Source organism: Cnephaeus nilssonii, assembly GCF_951640355.1.
Source record: "Cnephaeus nilssonii genome assembly, chromosome: 8".
NCBI classification, from domain to species: Eukaryota; Metazoa; Chordata; class Mammalia; order Chiroptera; family Vespertilionidae; genus Cnephaeus; species Cnephaeus nilssonii.
This window is the reverse complement of record NC_137079.1, coordinates 85,776,447-85,795,122: the sequence shown is the minus strand read 5'-3', so window position 1 is coordinate 85,795,122 and position 18,676 is coordinate 85,776,447. Positions and strand designations below refer to the sequence as shown.

Genomic DNA, 18,676 nt, shown 5'->3' with positions numbered 1-18,676 from the left:
AAAATGAAACAAATCCCTTTCCAGTGTGGGATGGGCAAGACTGACAGGCAAATTTGGCCAGGTCCACGGGTTAGAATTACAGAATCTTTAAAAAAAATTTTAAATATATTTTTATTGATTTTAGAGAGAGGAAGGGAGAAACATCAATGAAAGAGAAACATCAATCGGCTGCCTCCTGCATACCCCTTACTGGGGATTGAGCCTGCAACCTGGGCATGTGCCCTGATTGGGAATCGAACCAGTGACCTCTCGGTGCATGGGATGATGCTCAACCAACTGAGCCACACTGGCCAGGGCAAATGACAGAACCTTAAAACCAGAAGGACATTAAAGATCATCACCAACCTCTCAACAAATACTGATACTCTTTTCTGCTGATCAGCCCCTCTCCAGCCACTTCCTCTAAACCACAAGTTTCTCCATCCCAGATTACTGGTGATAGCAACTGACTAAAAAACCTGGCAAAAATAAGTATTAGACACGATGGAGAATGTGAACTCCAGTTCTAACTTCCTGGCTTCTTCACTTGTCTTTTCTAGCACACGTGATGCTCTAGCCTGGGTCGACATACTCTTATTTTTTCTATGAGGAAATCAACCAATTGGGCCCAACTGGAAAGGGCTTTAAAAAAGTTACTTAAAATAATCTTGTTTTTCTCTTCTGTCCTCTCCCAGTTGATTACTTGGTATCCATTTTCAACTGCACGCTCCTTGAGACATCCACAAAGCAGAGGTGTTTTCATTTCAATATACTAAGCTTGCAGGCTGAGGTCTGTAGACTTTCAGATGAATCTTTGTGTAGGTGGTTAACAAAATGTGATTTCCGAGCAGACTGTTTGACATTTTTATGAAGGCTTCACCTGCCAATGCTGTCTGAAGGTGATTAAGGGTTTTATTTTCTAAGAGGACATAAAGCTGGGTGAGTAATGAGGACTCACTAGCTCCAGAAGTTGCAATTGAACAGGCCCATCTGCCTGGTCCACTGCGAGGCTGGCCCACGTGCTCTCCTCTCAGATCCTGGCTCCATGGAGATAAGGCAGGAAACCTGCGAAAGTGCATGCTGTTGGGCTAGCAACACTAGAAAAGCTTCGGCTCAAGCTGACTTGAGTTCTAGCTTCAGCTTCTCCAACAGTTCCACTGTGACAGGGTCAGGAACTTGCCTTGGTTTTCTCTGCTTTGAAAACAGCTGATCTCTTACCTCTCTACTACTATAGGAAATAATTATTCAAAATTGCTTTCTCAAGCATTTAGCAAATCAGAGAAGTGATATTCATTTCCCACATTTATTGTGGGAGTATGACTAACTCCATTTTTGGCTTTGTGGACTTCTCCTAGTGGATAAAATTCAAGGCCTCCATCTCTATACACATCTCTTCCCTTTTGGAGATGGAATTTACCTATTAATCCTAGAATTTCTCAAGGCAAAAGAGTAGCCCTCTAACACTGTAAACAGGCCCTGACCAGCTTCTCACCTTGTTCTGACAGGAGCATTCTGTAGACACCTGGGCAGTGTAATGCAAGATGAGGACCAAGTCTCACTTGGTGCCCCTGGCTTCCCGACCCCAGCACCCAGAGTGGTGCCTAGGATGCAGCAGGGTGAAATTCAGGAAACATCTGATGGAGTGCGGTCTATCCTCTTAGCTTACATTTTCTCTGGGGGAAGGTTCTTTCTTGATGGCAGGACTTAAAGTATTCCTTAACCCTCACACCCATGGGGTAGACATGGAGCACTATGTATCACTGGAAGTGAAAAAAGGTGTTGCAAATAGGGGATCAATTGTATACCGAATATGTGTGTGGACTCACTCCAACTACCCTGTGAAGTAAGGCTGCTCCCTTAACGCCCTTGTACTTGTTCCTTCTGTATTTCCTGCCTCTTGACAGTTAGTGAACTCCTAGACCCCTTCAAAACCTACTTCAGATACCAACTCCTCTAAGGCTTTCTTGATTCCCCAAAGATGTAATTAATTAATCATTTCATTCTCTGTACTAGTTCCATATTTTGTATATGTTAAAGCTAATACTGATAAGTAGTTTCTATGTGTCATGGTGTTTTAAGAGCTTTACACATATTGACTTATTTAATTTTCACTACAATTCTATGAGATAGGTACTCTTTAAAAAAATATATTTGTATTGATTTCAGAGAGGAAGGCAGAGGGAGAGTGAGATAGAAACATCAATGATGAGAGAATCATTGATTGGCTGCCTCCTGCACACCCCCTACTGGGGATCGAGCCACAACTGGGCATGTGCCCTTGACTGGAATCAAACCTGAGACCCTTCAGTCTGCATCCACTGAGTCAAACCAGCTAGGGCTAGATACGCTTTTTTAAAAAAACACCACGTTTTTGTTGATTTTTAGACAGAAAGAGGAAGGGAGAGAGATAAAACATCGGTGAGAGAGAAACATTGCTCGGGTGTCTACTGCACGCTCCCCCTCCCTTGGGATCAAGCCTGCAACCCAAGCATGTGCCATGACTGGGAATCAAACCGGCAACCTCTTGGTACATGGGAGGGCACTCAACTGAGCCACACCAGCCGGGTGATAGATACTCTTAATATTCCCATTTTGCAGATGAGGAAATTAAGGCACAGATGGTAAACAACTTGCTCTATGTCATAGGTTTTCAATCCAGGTATTTCTATTGCTGCAATTAATACACTATACTGCCATTTATTTATTTCAAAGTCCTCTTCAATTCTGGGAGTTCCTGAAAGCAAAAAGACCATTTTATTTGTTCAGCTCTATGTTCCCACACTTGGCAGTCCAAAGCTAATGGACGTCCTGAGTGCTCACTCAGCCATGGCAGATACCCTCAACTGTGACCAGCCGTCAGAAACTTTCTCATGAGCCGGGGATTGAACATTCCCCGGGTGGTCTAGGATGTAAGTAAATAAAGTACATTGGCCATTTGCAATCATTTTTGGAAAACAGCTCATCTGAATATAGAGCCAACAAAAAGGAACATCATTCCACAAGTAAGAAACTCCAGAACCTGAAAAAGAATTAGAAACCAAATCTCTAAAGTCAAAACCACTCAATTAGTATGCAGAATCAACTCTTTTTAAAAAATATATATTTTTATTGATTTTAGAGAGGAAGGGAGAGAGAGAGATAGAAACATCAATGATGAGTGAGAATCATTGATCGACTTCCTCCTGCACGCCATCAACCCAGGCATGTGCCTTTGACCGGAATCAAACTGGGGACCCTTCAGTCCACAGGCCGATGCTCTATCCACTGAGCCAAACTGGCTAGGGCTCAACTCTTTTTGATTCAGGAGTGATAACTCTTGAGATTCTGCTACCCATTAGTCCATGAGAAGAAGTCAAATGTAAAAGAGATATGTAAATTATATCGCAATAATAGTAACTAAAACAAGAACAACAAATCCAAACATGAAAGACTCTGGACAGGTAAATTACAGCTGTGGACAATCAGCAGATAGCGCCCATGACCTATATACACACAGGCAATGACGGGCCTGCACTCCGGAGTGCTGTTCTGGGATCTGAATCTGGCTTTGACCCTGATGACTGTATGATCTTGGTTCTTTAACCTCTTAGCACCTGAACCTCTATAAAACAAGGATAATAAGAAACCTATGTTGCAGGGTTGCCAGGATTAACTGAGTCATATGAATCAAACACTTAGCACAGTGCCTGGCACATAGCAAGGGTCCAACAAACACAGGCTATTGTTCTTCCTGCTTACTTAGTAAAATAGGCAAAGAACTGGTAGCATATAAGGCACATTACCACAAGCACCCATCACCTTTACTCCTGCTGCCTGGCACACAGTGGGCATTTCAATGGATTTCCACCGGATGAATGAATGGCCAAAGTGGTTCACAGACTTTTATTCAAAGAGAGAAACTAGAATGGCAATCAGAAGTAAGGCTTAAATGTCAAGAGGACAAGCACAGTAAACTCAAAATTTAGCATTCTATTAATGAGACCAATGTATTAAAGACAGCCACTATATAAATTCATAATAATGATTCCTACACATTATAGAAATTCTTTTGTGCTTATAAATTATCAATGGTTAAATTATTCAAGGAAGTTTTAAAATTAAGTATATATTATTGTATTCAAATGCTTTAAAGTTTGGAAATCCATGTAGTCTAAATGACAATGATGAATTACCTGGAATATTTTGATTGATTGCAATACTTAGTTTATGCTTTATTACCCACACGTATTGTTCCCTGTCTACCGTTTGTATTTCTCACTAGATGGCGAACGCCTCGTATGCATAGTGCTTTTATATCTACTGTGCCTGGAATATATTCATGGTCAATAAATAATTGCCTAATTAACAGCCATCATGTTCCATGACCATACCAGATTAAAGTTTTGGGTCCAGCAACATATGCTTTTGGTGTACTTACATTTCCACAAAACAATAAAAACTTGTATGTTCTTAAGACCTTGTAAATACAAATTTCAACATTTAAAAATATGATATACTTTAGGGAAATCATTCTTTAAAACCCTAAAATTTAAGACTAAATGACTTTACAAAATCTACTCTAAACTGTAAGCTAAAGCAACTAGAAAGTTTAGATGATTTCTAACAAAATTAGATAAAAGCTGTTCATTTTTTTTTATATAGAATAGTTTATTGATTTTCTTTTAGAGAGAGAGAGAGAGGAAGGTAGAAGGAGAGAGACAGATCTATGTGACAGCATAACACTGATCAGCTGCCTCCTGTATGCCCCTACCGGGGATCGAGCCCGCAACCCAGGCAAGTGCCCTGACCGGGAATCCAACCTGCAACCTTGTGGTGCACAGGACAACACCCAACCAACTGAGCCACACTGGCAGGGTTAAGCTGTGATTTTTTTTTTATAATAAACTATTAAAGACTTTTATTGCTTGTCTGTCAGATGTTACATCATACTATTGTGTTGTGGATGGTGGCAGCTGCTCAAAGGAAAGTAGGAAGAATAAATGGGAATATGTGAAGAAAAATCAGATTCAAAAGTGATCTCTGATACTTTCTCTTACACATTAGGCTCAGGAACCTGCTATGGACACATGTCAGAAAGAAAACATGGACACATGTCAGAAAGAAAACACCATAAAAAAGAGAAGCAGCTAATCCTGGACTCTTACACAAATGAGAGGGAAGATGGCCAACGTATTGAGATGAAAGGGGTGTCTGCAGCAAGTGAAGTCTGAACATAAGGTAGTTCCCCTTCAGCTCAGTGCCCCACCCCCCGGGCTCCTTAAGTCCTACGGGGGTGTCTAATAAAGTCACCCCTCTCCCCCCGGGTACTTGAAGCATGATAGGAATTAAAACTTTAGCCAAAGGATCTTGACTTTAAAAGGGGAGGTTAGTCTTCATCTGGTGGGTAGAGATGTTTAGATGTCTGAATTCAAGCAGGGACGCCCAACTCCCTCTCCTTCACAACTCTATCTGGGGTCTGCACCACTTTCCTGGTTTGGAGGTGAGACTGGGGGTGTTAGGGCGGGGGCGGATTCTGGGAAAGTACACCCTGGCACTCACTTTGCCTCAAGGGCAGGATTCTTTCAGTACTTATGAAGGTATGTATGTTGAGTAGGAAAAGGTTCTATAAAATGGACATTATCTCTCAGCACTATTTCTAAGGATTCAATGAGATATTTTAGAGCATTTAACACACTATCAGGCACAGAAGGACCTGAAAAATGTTTACTCTCATTTCACTGATATGTATCAACAATGATCAAAATATGCTTCAAAGAAAATTTGTTCACAGACCATTAGGAACAACTGAAACTCTGCTGAAATCCACAAGGCCTGCTTATGATACAATAGAGCAAACCTTTTTTTTATTTTTCAAGATATATCTCTTTAGAAGTTACTGTGGCAACATGTAATTTCAAATCTTGCCATTGCCGAGCAACCATAATCTTATTACATTCTGACAATTAAAACATCCCGTGTACTGGCAGAGTTTAACAATCTCATCTATTAACTATGGCCTTCCTGCCCTCATGATGTGACATCTAACCAGATGTGTATCAGCCTTCCTCTCAATCTCACAGTGGTCAAAAGCGTGTTTATCAGAGCTAGAGAGTCCTGAAATAAAACAATGTGGAAACCCAGGTCGAAGGGAGTCTCTTCCATGACCAACAGCCATATTTTAGTATTGAATGAGAAAGCAATTCCAAAAAATTAATCAGGAATGAAAAGGTAACAAGTGTTTAAGAAACTCAAAAATATGTTTAAAAGACTCAAGCAGATACTGTGATGAGGTAAAAGTAACTAAAATAAGCTGAAAAAAACCAGGTTTGAAGAAATACCAAAGCATAACTTCAAATGACATACAGCTCTGCTCTGGGAACACTCCACCTGGCAGACACTGTCACCAAAAAACAAAAGGCAGGGGTAGAAGACCCAGGTGTTTCAGGGCAGTCTACACATAAAAAGACAGGGTTTGGGGAAGATATGTGCTACAAACCAAGCATGACAGGCATCCAGAATTCTCAGTTGTACACAGATTTATCACACCACTAGTGGCCCGGTGCACAAAATTCGTGCATGGGTGTGTGTGTGTGTGTGTGTGTGTCCCTCAGCCCAGCCTGCACCCTCTCCAATCTGGGACCCCATAATCCCGGACCGATGGCTCCTAACCGCTCACCTGCCTGCCTGACTGATCGGCCCTAACCACTCTGCCTGATGGCCTGCTCACCCCCAACTGCCCCCCCACTCCCCGCCGGCTTGCTCGCCCCTAACCGCCTCTGCCTTGGCACCGCCACCATGGCTTTGTCTGGAAGGTCTCCCGGTCTAATTAGCATATTACCCTTTTATTAGTATAGACTAGTAGCCCTGCGCACAAATCTGTGCACCAGTAGCTCGCTGCCACCCTCCGGTAGCTCTCCACCCACTACCCTGCCCTCCTGTAGCTCCCCCTGCCTCCCCTCCCCTCCCCTCATAGCTTGCTGCCCTGCCCCCTCCTGTAGCTCTCTGCCACCCGCTTGTGGCCAGTAGCTCACTGGCCCACCCTCCTGCTGATCCGTGATCCAGTCATTACACAGTCAGTCATTACACTTCACGGTGTAACGACCATTTAGATACTACATCTTTATTATACAGGATTATCTATCTGCTTCTTGACACTGAGCCTCAAATAATTAGGAACTGGAAGGCAATGGTGAAACAAGATTTGGTTCCTGCACCAGAACAATGCAGGATAAGACAACTGGAGGCAGGGTAGGAAATGGGACCACCTTCCTTAATCAGAATTTTACTTTACAATGGGAATGCAAGGATAAAAATTTTCCTAATACAGTGGTACTCAACCTCAGCATTCTGGTGTTCTATTAAGAAAACTAATAATACAGAAAAATATTTATCTCAATGGATAGTTATTTCCTTGATTTGCTTTAATTACAGAACCTCTTAACCCCCAACTCCTAACCCCATCATGAATAATCTAGTTTAATACAAGTTAAGTCTATAAATAAGTTTGTTATTTCTCCTAAAAAAAAAAAACCCACTTAAGTAATTTTTCAAGAATTATTGTTTAAAAAATTTACCCAGAGAAATTAAAATATCAGTCATTTTGCCCCTATAACACATGGTGCTCAAGTTCAAGTATCAATGTCGTATGCTTAACACATCACCCTTAGTTGTTCTGTTAGCATGCTGGCTTGGAGTCTTCTTAATCACTCTTTTCTTCTCCCTGATAATGCCTATACTCTGGCTTCAGCTCCCATGTGTTTTTGTGGATCCCTTTCACATTCTGAATACCAATTTCTTTTAAGATTTCCTTCAGGTACACCTGAAAAAGAAAAAACACAAACAAAAAACCTAGAGATAACCACATCTGAGTAATAAAAATTATTATACTGAAAGTACAAGATTTCTTTATAAAGAGGTTCAATGTTACCTTTTGATTCTACATATGCAATACATGATAAAGGGGTTGGAAGAGCTACGTGCCAACAACCCAAGAGCTAAAAAAGTCTAGATGAAATTACACTAGAAAATTACTGGTGCCCGATGTTTATTAAGATGACACTGTACACCAAGTGTGATTTGCCCCTGAATTCAGCAGCCTCACTCAGTTCATAGAGAGGGTTATTCTTAAACCAGTCATTTCAGAAACATGTAAAAAGTGACAAATATTTTTGGAACAATAATATTCTATGAGGCAAGCACATGATAGGTATCTAGAATTCTCAGTTCTACGGTGAGTTTTCAAACTTGCTATCAGGACACTTGTTTTTCCTGTGTAATAAAGGAAGTCATTATTTGTATACTCTTATATCTTGGCCAAGCTTGTCAAGACAGGGTGAGGGACAAGAAGTGTAATTGCCTGGGAGGCGGGGGGTTGAGAGAGGTGGAGGAGGGTATAGGAAGGGATTAATGAGGATGGACGGAGATTTGACTTGGGGTGGTGAACACATAAGATAGTGTAGAGATGATGTATTATAGAATTGTGCACTTGAAACCTGAATAATTTTGTTAACCAGTGTCAACCCAGTAATTAAAAAAAAGAAGAAGAAAAAAGAAGTGATACTGAGACATGGGAAAAACCATGGGGGTGGCAGCTTTCCTGTGCTTGGCTCCTCTGAAAGAAAGAGGTAAGTGATAATGTAGGGCATCCTGCATAAATTCAATAGATATTAACCAAATGATTCATGGGAATGATAGCTACGATAAATGTAATGCTAAATCGGACCTCTGCTTGCCAATGCCCAAGGCCAAAAAGTATCCCACTATAAACTGACCAGCATAAATTATAGTTCTGTACCTCTTTCTAGAAGGAGAAAAGTTAATTATTTGACAGTGATTTTTTTTGCTACAGAACAAACCAATCCAACAATAACTTTTGTGTGTATGCTTCAAAGAACAAGTTCTAGTATTACAGTGACTCATCCCATTGATGAAAGACGTAATACTTTTTAAAATTTATTGAAATGAGGCATTAATTAGAAAAATGGTGATATTGCCTAAAATCAGGCATCCTCAAACTACGGCCCCGCGGGCCACATGCAGATGTTTTTGCCGTTTTGTTTTTTTACTTCAAAATAAGATACGTGCAGTGGGCATAGGAATTTGTTCATAGTTTTTTTTTTAAACTATAGTCCGGCCCTCCAACAGTCTGAGGGACAGTGAACTGGCTCCCTGTTTAAAAAGTTTGAGGACCCCTGGCCTAGATAATGTTTAAGGCAGTGCCCTTCTCGAGTGTGGTGCTAGACTACCTGTATCAGAACCTCATGGGAAGCCTGTTAAATAAACCCAATTTTGGGCCTAGTGAATAAAAATCTCTGGGGTCAGGTCTTGGAATCTGCATTTTCAAAAGCCCCTAAGAGACTCCAATTTAAGTCGTTCCATAGCATCTGCTTTAAGGATTCTCACAATTCTAATACTCCAGGATGTTTGAGTCCCTGAAGTGTTCTCCAGAGCCCCACCACTGCATCAACCAACATAACCTAACATTATACCCTCCACTGGTATAATGCTCTACAGTTTATAAAGTCCTTTCATTTAGGGGTAGGCTGTCACCTAGGAATAATAGCTGAGTAGCACTGGAACCACAAACAGGTTCCTTATCTGGATCTGGACAGGCTTAGTTCCACCACTTGAGCAGCCTTCCCAGTCCAGAGTCCAAGCCCCAGCAAGTGGCAGCAATGAAACAAATGAGGCCTGGGTTTCCCAGGAGGCCTGCTTGCCCCCAGCACCAGCAGCTGGCTTTACCAAAGGACCTGTGTACATGAATAAGCAAAAAGGCTTGAGACATTTAGGTCATGTGCATGTCTGCCATCTGCCACTTCAAATTAGATTAAAAAAATTGGACACTTGCCCTAGCTGGCTTGGCTCAGTGGATAGAGCATTGGCCTGCGGACTGAAGGGTCCCGGGTTCAATTCCAGTCAAGGGCACATGCCCGGGTTGTGGGCTCGATCCCTAGTAGGGGACATGCAGGAGGCAGCCAATCAATGATTCTCTCTCATCATTGATGCTTCTATCCCTCCCTCTCTAAAATCATTAAAAATATATTTAAAAAAATGGGACACTTTTGCCAAAACCGGTTTGGCTCAGTGGATAGAGCATCGGCCTGCAGACCGAAAGGTCCCGGGTTCGATTCCGGTCAAGGGCATGTACCTTGGTTGTGGGCACATCCCCAGTAGGGGGTGTGCAAGAGGCAGCTGATGGATGATTCTCTCTCATTGATGTTTCTAACTCTCTATCCCTCTCTCTTCCTCTCTGTAAAAAATCAATAAAATATATTTTTTTAAAAAATGGGACACTTTAGAAACTGCTTTCTAATTAAACAGGATGTATAAATGAAAAATGATGAGTTGGGCACAAACGATTTTCAGTTTAGATGCCAAGAATGACATCTTTGTAAAATACCAAAGAACGGCGCTAGCTGGTTTGGCTCAGTGGATGGAACACTGGCCTGCGGACCCAAGGGTCCCGGGTTTGGTTCTGGTCGGGGGCACATGCCCAGGTTGTGGGCTCCATTCCCAGTAAGGAGCATGCAGGAGGCAGCCGAATAGTGATCCTGTCTCATCATTGATGTTTCTATCTCTCTCTCCCTCTCCCTTCCTCTCTGAAATCAATAAAAAAATATATAAAAAAAACAACAACCAAAGAATAGTTTATTGTGGGACTGGTTAAGACCCTGGGCATAACAATCATACAACTGTGGATGCTTTCCAATGGGTCAAGAGTGACAAGAGCAATCACCAGGAGCATTGTGGTTTCCTGATAGAAACTCTTTAAAAATTTTTTATTTTTATTTGTTTAAATATATTTGTATTGATTTCAGAGAGGAAGGGAGAGAGAGAGAGAGAGAGAGAGAAACATCAGTAATAAGAGAGAAATCACTGATCGGCTGCCTCCTGCATGCCCCACACTGGGGATCAAGCCCACAACCGGAGTAAATGCCCTGACCAGGAATCTAACGGTGACCTCTTGGTTCATAGGTCAATGCTCAACCACTGAGCCACGCTGGCTGGGCAGCTTTTATTTTTCTTTTAAAGTATTGTTGGGAGTAAGTTTCTCCTTGACTCCGCTCGCTGCAGCAATTGTGGGAATACTTACTCCCAACCATTGGCGCAGCGAGCAGGTGAGCAGGGTTCAGGAGTACGTGCGGACTCAGGAGCGAGTGTGCTCCTGACACGTGGCATCAGGAACAGGATTGAGGGATGAGTGCTCCGTCTGCCCCACAGAGGTTATGTTTCCTCCACCCGGGCTGTAGGGCCCCAAGGAGATGCTCGGAGTGGCGCAGCTTGAGAGACTAAGCCCCGGAGCCTGGTGGAGGGAAAGGTGGAGCGGGCATTGGCGGCCACCTGGCCACCACTCAGGCTATGGAGTGCAGCTGCAGCAGAACCCTTCGCACAAAGGTTTAACTGGCCCTGGGCTGTGTTCTGCTCGCTGGCTAAGCAGCTTTGAGAAAAGGGGATGGCCAGACTAACTGTGGGACAATGCCTGCTGGCCACAGGGGTGGAGCAGCGATCTCATCCCATTCCAGGGAGTGTGAAGGAAAGACAATACCCCTAGACCAGAGGGCCTCCGGGACTTTTATACTCTCCTGGAGAGGAGGAGTCTGATCTTCTAGACTGAGGAGCAGGCTGAGGCCCTGGTTGGGGCTCCCTGAGGCCGCATGTTGAACTTGCTGATGTGGACGACAGTCGGAGTTTGCTCTGCAGTGGCCTGGATAAATGTATGGGCCCAGTTACTAATGTTGACGGGTGTGAGTTAAGCCATCCACATGTGAGGCAGGCAACTCTCTTCCATGCCAGAGTACATCTTGGGGAGATTGGACAGACGGTGTTTGCAGCTGGAGAAGATAAGGATCATCACCATGCACAGCCCTGCGTGGTGCCTTCTCCATGGACATGGCTCCAGAAAGTCAAGGACAGTTTGCTTTTGCATAGGAGGGTCGACAGTGGACTTTGGTCGCTCTCCCTCAGGGATGTGTGCATGGCCCTACCATTTGTCATGGTTTAATGGCAGGGGATTTAGCTACCTGGGGGGAGGGAAGGCATATACCAATGTTTCATTGTATTAAAGATGTTGTGCTAACCTTTGACTCTCTTGTCAGCAGTTATTACAGACCTATGTTGGTCTACAGACCTAGGTTGGTCGTTTTAGTTATTAGGGAGCGTTCAGTTCCCACTCGGTGCGGTTGTTACAGCCAATTGTCAATTGTCCTGGAAGGGGGCAATGTAGGGTTGAACCCAGAAAGAGAGGGAGCCTAGTTGCCAAGAAGGCAGTCGCCCAAGTGGGCGGAGAAGGGTGCCTATCAGGTTCTGGTCCCAATTATAGAAGAAAACTGGGAGCCAATACTCTCTTGTTGAGAGACGGTTGGCAGCCAGACATGTGTACTGCCTTACAGGCCTGTGACCACACCCATGGCAGGAGTAGCACAAACCCCAACTTTATTTTAAAAAATATATATTTTATTGATTTTTTTACAGAGAAGAAGGGAGAGGGATAGAGAGTTAGAAAATTCGATGAGAGAGAAACATCGGTCAGCTGCCTCCTGCACATCTCCTACTGAGAATGTGCCCGCAACTAAGGTACATGCCCTTGACTGGAATCAAACCCGGGACCTTTCAGTCTGCAGGCCGACACTCTATCCACTGAGCCAAACCGGTTAGGGCATAAACCCCAACTTTAGCAAAGTGGGGGCCTATTTGGAACAGAGGGCAGTGATAAGTACCAGCCCTCTGTCACAGGAACTGCACGCCCTGTTGAGTCCTGTGACATATGAGACCCTGTCAAGGGATAAAGCTCCTATGGAGGAGCTACTCCCTAGTCCGCTCAGAGAGGGTATGCCTCCGCTCCCGGAGACCATGTGGTATATGGATGGGTCTAGTAGGGAAGAACCCTGCTACACAGACAGCTGTGACTGTCTGTTTGGATACTGATGAACTATGTAGTTTGATTCAGATACTGGGCAAAGTAGCCCTTTGGCCATTAGAAAAGACAGTTGGGCTGTCTTTGTAGTTGCCATGACGGCACAAGCAACAGTGACTAGTAGGCCATCACCCCACGTGGAGACAGGAAAGGTGAGCTTCACTTAGGGATGTACCCACCTGGCCTAAAAGATTAGGTTAGATGAGTATATACGGAGGTATCCTCAGGCACTCCACGTGCAGGTAAAAGCAGCAGATGAACTGCTGCGACCCAAGCCTTCCCCCTTGGCAGAGGGGAATAGGCAGTGTGGACCTGGCCATGGACTGTTACCAGGGAAGGGCCCTAGGTCGCCCTCTTATCCCGTGGGGAAGAGGGTATAAATTACAGTTATAGATCCAGCCCTGGGAATGTAATCAGTGTCCTACAAGAGATAGACAGGGAAGTACAGGCCATACAAGCCCTGTCCCATAACCTCCTCCGAGTTTAGTAGGATAGACTATTAGAAGCATAGTGCTGGGCATTTGTGAGTTTTACTCTTGGGGCCTGAGTATTGTACAGAGTCTACAATAGCCTGTATTGCTACTGTAGACTCTGTACTGAAGGTGCTAGTAAATAGGCTAGGGCCGTGGTTGGCAAACTGCGGCTTGCGAGGCACATGTGGCTCTTTGGCCCCTTGAGTGTGGCTCTTCCACAAAGTACCATGGCCTGGGCGAGTCTATTTTGAAGAAGTGGCGTTAGAAGTTTAAGTTTAAAAAATTTGGCTCTCAAAAGAAACTTCAATTGTTGTACTGTTGATATTTGGCTCTGTTGACTAATGAGTTTGCCGACCACTGGACTAGGATGACCTTACAAGACCATTCGGCATAAGGGGTAGAGTGTAAAAACCCCAATCAGTCAGTGTACGCTGGATGTTCAAGGCCAATCTAAGCATGGAAATCCTAATCAGGATGTTCAAGACCAAGTTGCCATAGGCAGGTGCAAGGACACAGCAGTTTCACTGTATACACGGTGCAAGCGTGCCCTTCTATAACCCAAAAGATTAATGTCACTATTTGGCAAGAAGCCTCCTTTGTCTAAGTTAGTATAAAGTATGTTTCTGACAGCCAGTGTGGCTGGCTCCTGTATAGCTCCTATGTTGGGGGTTATATTGTAGGGAAGATGTATTACTGACCAGCCGGTGCTGGCTGTTTTTGCTAGGATGGCTCTTGTGTTTGCTACTGTATTAGTAAGAACTGCCTCTGTAAGGCTACTTTGAAGAACTGCTTTGTCTAATGGCTCTTTACTAGCAATGGCTACATGGCCACTGGCTCCTACAATAAAGACTCTCATATGCCTCACTCTAACCAAATGAATTAACTTGGCATAAAACATTAGCAGAGAAAATAGTAGTATTGAAAAACAAGGTCAGAAAGATGCAAGTAGAGCAGTGAGATCATATCATTCCTCTGCTTAAAAATGTTCTCAACGACTTCCCCTTTGGCCTACAGGTTAAATTCCAAACTTTTTATAGGAATCCATTCAGCCCTGCCTTTTACCTTTGGCCTCATCTTCTAACATTCCCCTTTATATATAATTGTCATTTCTGTGTCTGTAGGCTTCTTGTTTCTTCCATATGTTGTTCCCTTTTCCTGTAATGCTTATCCTCTTCCCTGAAATCTAAGCTCAACCTTTAAGATTCGTCACTTTCTCAGAGAAACTTTACCTAACAGTCTCGGCTCTCAACAATATAGCCCTCATAATATATTATAACCCTTTATTTTCATATCTATCTCTCCCATCAAACCATGTTCATATTATAGTGACTGCCTGCACATTACAGAGGCCCAGTGCACTTGTGCTAAGATTAAACAAGCGAGCTAAGAGAATTGGAGAAGGGGTTGGTTGAGGGGACATCACTTAGAAGGTATAAGAATAAATGAAGCTAACTCTAGTTCATTTTTAGAGTTCAGGCTCTAATTAACTTATAAAGCAATGGCCCAGTTTGAGAAATAAAACTTGATTGATTAAACTGTATCACCTGAATATGAATGATATTTATTGCTAAAATATTGTTGGGGACAACTGAGGGGGATATTTGAAGATTAATGCTCCTTTTTAAAAATTCATATATTCACACAAATATTTATCTTAGCACCTACTATGTGCCAGGTAGAGTGGTATAGTCAGTTTTTATCCTCAGAGTTCACAGTTTAAGGTAAGGCTATGTGGGGTGGAGACTAAGGCATATAAATAGACAATCAAAATAATATATGAGCACAGTAATGAGGATGTTATGGGAGCACTGAGAAGGGGCACCTACCTCAGCCTGAATCAAGACGTTAGGTTCTTTGAGGGTATACATTTGATCATTTAAATTGAATGGCAATTCTGTGCAGAAATCAAGAGAAACTAGTTCTCCTCTCACTTATTCTTAACATTGACTTTACAATTTAACCTTCTGCCTGACTATTTGTATTTTAAACAAAGGATTCTAGAACTGAGTAGGTAACCTTTACAAGACATAGGGTCAGAGAGATTTCTTTTTTCTTTTCTTTTTTTAATATATTTTTTTTACCGATTTCAGAGAGGAAGGGAGAGCGAGAGATAGAAACGTCAATGATGAGAGAAAATCACTGATTGGCTGCCTCCTGTATGCCCCCCACTGGGATTGAGCCCACAACCCGGGCATGTGCCCTGACCAGGAATCAAACTGTGACCTCCTGGTTCATAGGTCGACGATCAACTACTGAGCCACAACGGCAGAGCAGGGAGATTTCTCACTGCTGACTCTGTGCAGTGCTGCAGAACAAGATTTGAATAAACTGGCTGAGGTCTGGCAGTTCTTCACCAAAGGGATGTGTGGGAGAGTATTTACAGTAAGTCCGCATGCAGAGAAAAAAGGGATGGAATATTACCACTTCCTTGGAAGGAAAAGGCATAACACATACTGAACCAAAGAAGTCATAGGATGTGGTTTGCATTTGTGGGTCAAGATAGAACGGCGGTGGCCAAAAAGCCAGAAATCCACAGATCAAAGTCCCAATTTACCCCCCTCCCCTCCCCAAGATCAAGACAAACCTATTTTAGTCTCTTTTACTCCTTCCTTCCCTTCCTGCACCCCCAGCTATTTCTCATATGTTTTCCACCTACTGCTCTGCCAACCAAATGAAGGATTTATTTGCATTTCATTTTATCAGGAATTTCAGTGTGTTACATAAATAATAAATTAACTATATCTAAATTCCTACAAGTTGATAAAAAAGATATAGCTTTGATAAAAAGCTGATCACCAGTAATACTGTGTTAGGTAGTAAGCCAATACTATGACCCCACTAGTCACAAAATGTTCCCAAGTTGGACTGAATATGCAATATGCAAATCTACACCAAAGTCAGCACTGGTTAATGCAGTCACCAAAAGGAGTCACCACATGCTTCCTATAAAGTGACCCAAGGGCAAGAGGGCATTATCAGTTCTGTGATGCTATCAGAGTATCACTTCATGTTTGTATGATTTTTGTGTGACTGACTGTGACTCCTTTAAGCAAGGTCAACGGAACAGAGGACTTACTGATACTGGTGAAATTGTTAGTGGCTTCAAAGCACACATCTACACTAATAAAAGAGTAATATGCAAATTGACCGTACCTTCACGATGCCCACAGCCAATCAGAGCAAACAAGATGGCGGTTAATTTGCATACGCTGAGGGAGGGAGGAGTGAAGAAAGCAGAAAGCAAGGCGGCTGCATGGCCGGGAGGCAGCGCGGCTGTGGAGCACGCAGCCATGGTGGCCTCTGAGGCGGTGGTGGCAGTGGGCAGGGTGTGGCAGGTGGTGTGCGCGGCAGCGGTGGCCTTGGAGGCAGTGGCGAGCAGTGTGCACGATGGCGACTGCGTACGGCCGCGGCGGTGGCAGTGGGCAGGGCGTGGCGGGACGGGTGGGCGGGGTGGGGAGCGCAGCAGCAGCGCGCGTGGCCAAGGAGGCGGCGGCAGCGTGCACGGCGGGTCGGGGTGCTCAGAGGTGGCGGCAGCACGCGGCCACAGAGGCAGCTGCGTCAGCGGGCACGGAGGGTCGGGAGTGTGGGGCGAGACATGCAGCGGCAACGGCTGTGTCCCCCACGGGGCCGAGGAGGTGGAGGTGGCCGCGGGCTGGGTTGGGTGGGCGGGACGGGCGGGGGTGCCCCGCCCGTTCCGGCCGCCCTGCCCCACCCCACCCACCGCAGCAGGAGAGGTGGTGGGGGAGGGGCAGGAGAGGTGGCCGTGGTGGGAGGGAAGCCCGCCAGAAGTCTTGCAGGAATATTCCTGCAACAGGTCCCTAGTTGTTTCATAAAAAAATAAATAAACTACACATTAAGCATAAGCTGTGAAGAAATGCAACACAGGTTTTTCACCCCTTTGCATACAGAAAACGGGGAAGAGGAGAGGGAAAGTGAACTGGGGACATCTCTGGAACATGAGCCACCTTGGCATTTGTCTCCTCTGTTCCTTCTTTTGGTTTCACTTCTGCCGTCTTACCAGACCCTGCGCCCTATCTTCCCCTCAGGGCCCTGTTGGATGCATTCCTTTCTTTGTAATACTCTTAAGAAGCAGAAAGATGATGGTGATGAAATAGTCAAGGCACAAACCCTACCAATGCCTGCCCTATCTTATGGCTTAATCCAAGTTGTGAGAAAATAATTTATTATTGCATTAATATTTGTGTGCTGGTAAATCATCTTACTTTCAGAAACACTAGTATCTATCTGGAATTGGCAAAATATTCATGTTTGCATATTTCAGATAAAGTTCACTTCCTTTAGGCCAAAACTTTTAATTTTAACTATTTGCTTAATGACATGCTTTCTAAATTGTGTTAGTTCATTTGTATGCTGAACATAATATAACCTTAGAATACTGCAGGCATTCCAAGACTGAGATATGATGGCTTCCAACTGAGAAAAAAAACCCGAACAAACATATATAGTTAATGTTGAAGTGGTTAAAAGAAAAATACAATCAGAGATCTCATGAAGATGAAAACAACTCCTTTTTTTAAAAAAACATATTTTTATTGATTTCAGAGAGGAAGGAAGAGGGAGAGAGAGGTAGAAACATCAATGATAAGAGAGAATCATTGATTGGCTGCCTTCTGCACACCCTCTATTGGGGATTAAGCCTGCAACTCAGGCGAGTGCCCTTGACTGGAATTGAACCGGGGACCCTTTAGTCCAAAGGCAGATGCTCCACCCACTGAGCCAAATCAGCCAGGGCTAAAACAACTCCTTTTGAATTTAAATATGATTTCTTGCATTTAGAACCATGGCAACTATCTATTATTGCATTTGGTGTGAGGTATAGTTTTAAAGTACAAAATATATCTTCATAGTTATTATTTGTATACTTGGAAATGTTGCTAGAATCTAACTGGCAAGCAAAAAGACTCTGTAGGTATATATTTTACCAATAGAGAATTAACCCTTTGCACTCGCTTGCTTTTTTCTCGATTCCTTTATTCTAATGCTAACCGTGTCGAGTCACACTCGACATCCGAGTGCAAAAGGTTAAAATAAATGTTTAAAATACATACTTTTTTATTGTTGATAGTATCACAAATATTTCCCATTTTCACCTCCTTTACCCCCCTCCACCCAGCCTCTATCCCCCCCACCAGGTCTTAACCACCCTATTGCCTGTGTCCAGGGGCTATGCATATAAGTATGTAAGTTTTTTGATTTATCTCTTCTCATTCCCCCAGTCCTGACATCGAGGTATGTCAGTCTGCTCTATGCCTCTGTTTCAGGTCTTATTTTGTTGGTCAATTCATTCTGTTCACTAGATTCCACAAATAAA

General features: G+C 43.5%; 1 protein-coding gene across 2 annotated transcripts in view; it reads right to left on the bottom strand.

Moving 5' to 3' along the window:
- Positions 1 to 18,676, bottom strand: part of GTF2F2 (general transcription factor IIF subunit 2) — a 198,919-nt gene that overhangs the window by 17,527 nt on the left and 162,716 nt on the right. Inside the window, exon 8 of one of the 2 annotated variants that reach the window (XM_079778843.1) lies at positions 7,620 to 7,777. In XM_079778843.1, the coding sequence (XP_079634969.1) occupies positions 7,658 to 7,777 (120 nt within the window). In that variant the 3' untranslated portion in view covers positions 7,620 to 7,657. Of the gene's footprint in view, positions 1 to 6,941; positions 7,778 to 18,676 lie in introns of those variants that run through there. The other variant, XM_079778842.1, reaches the window with a different exon arrangement.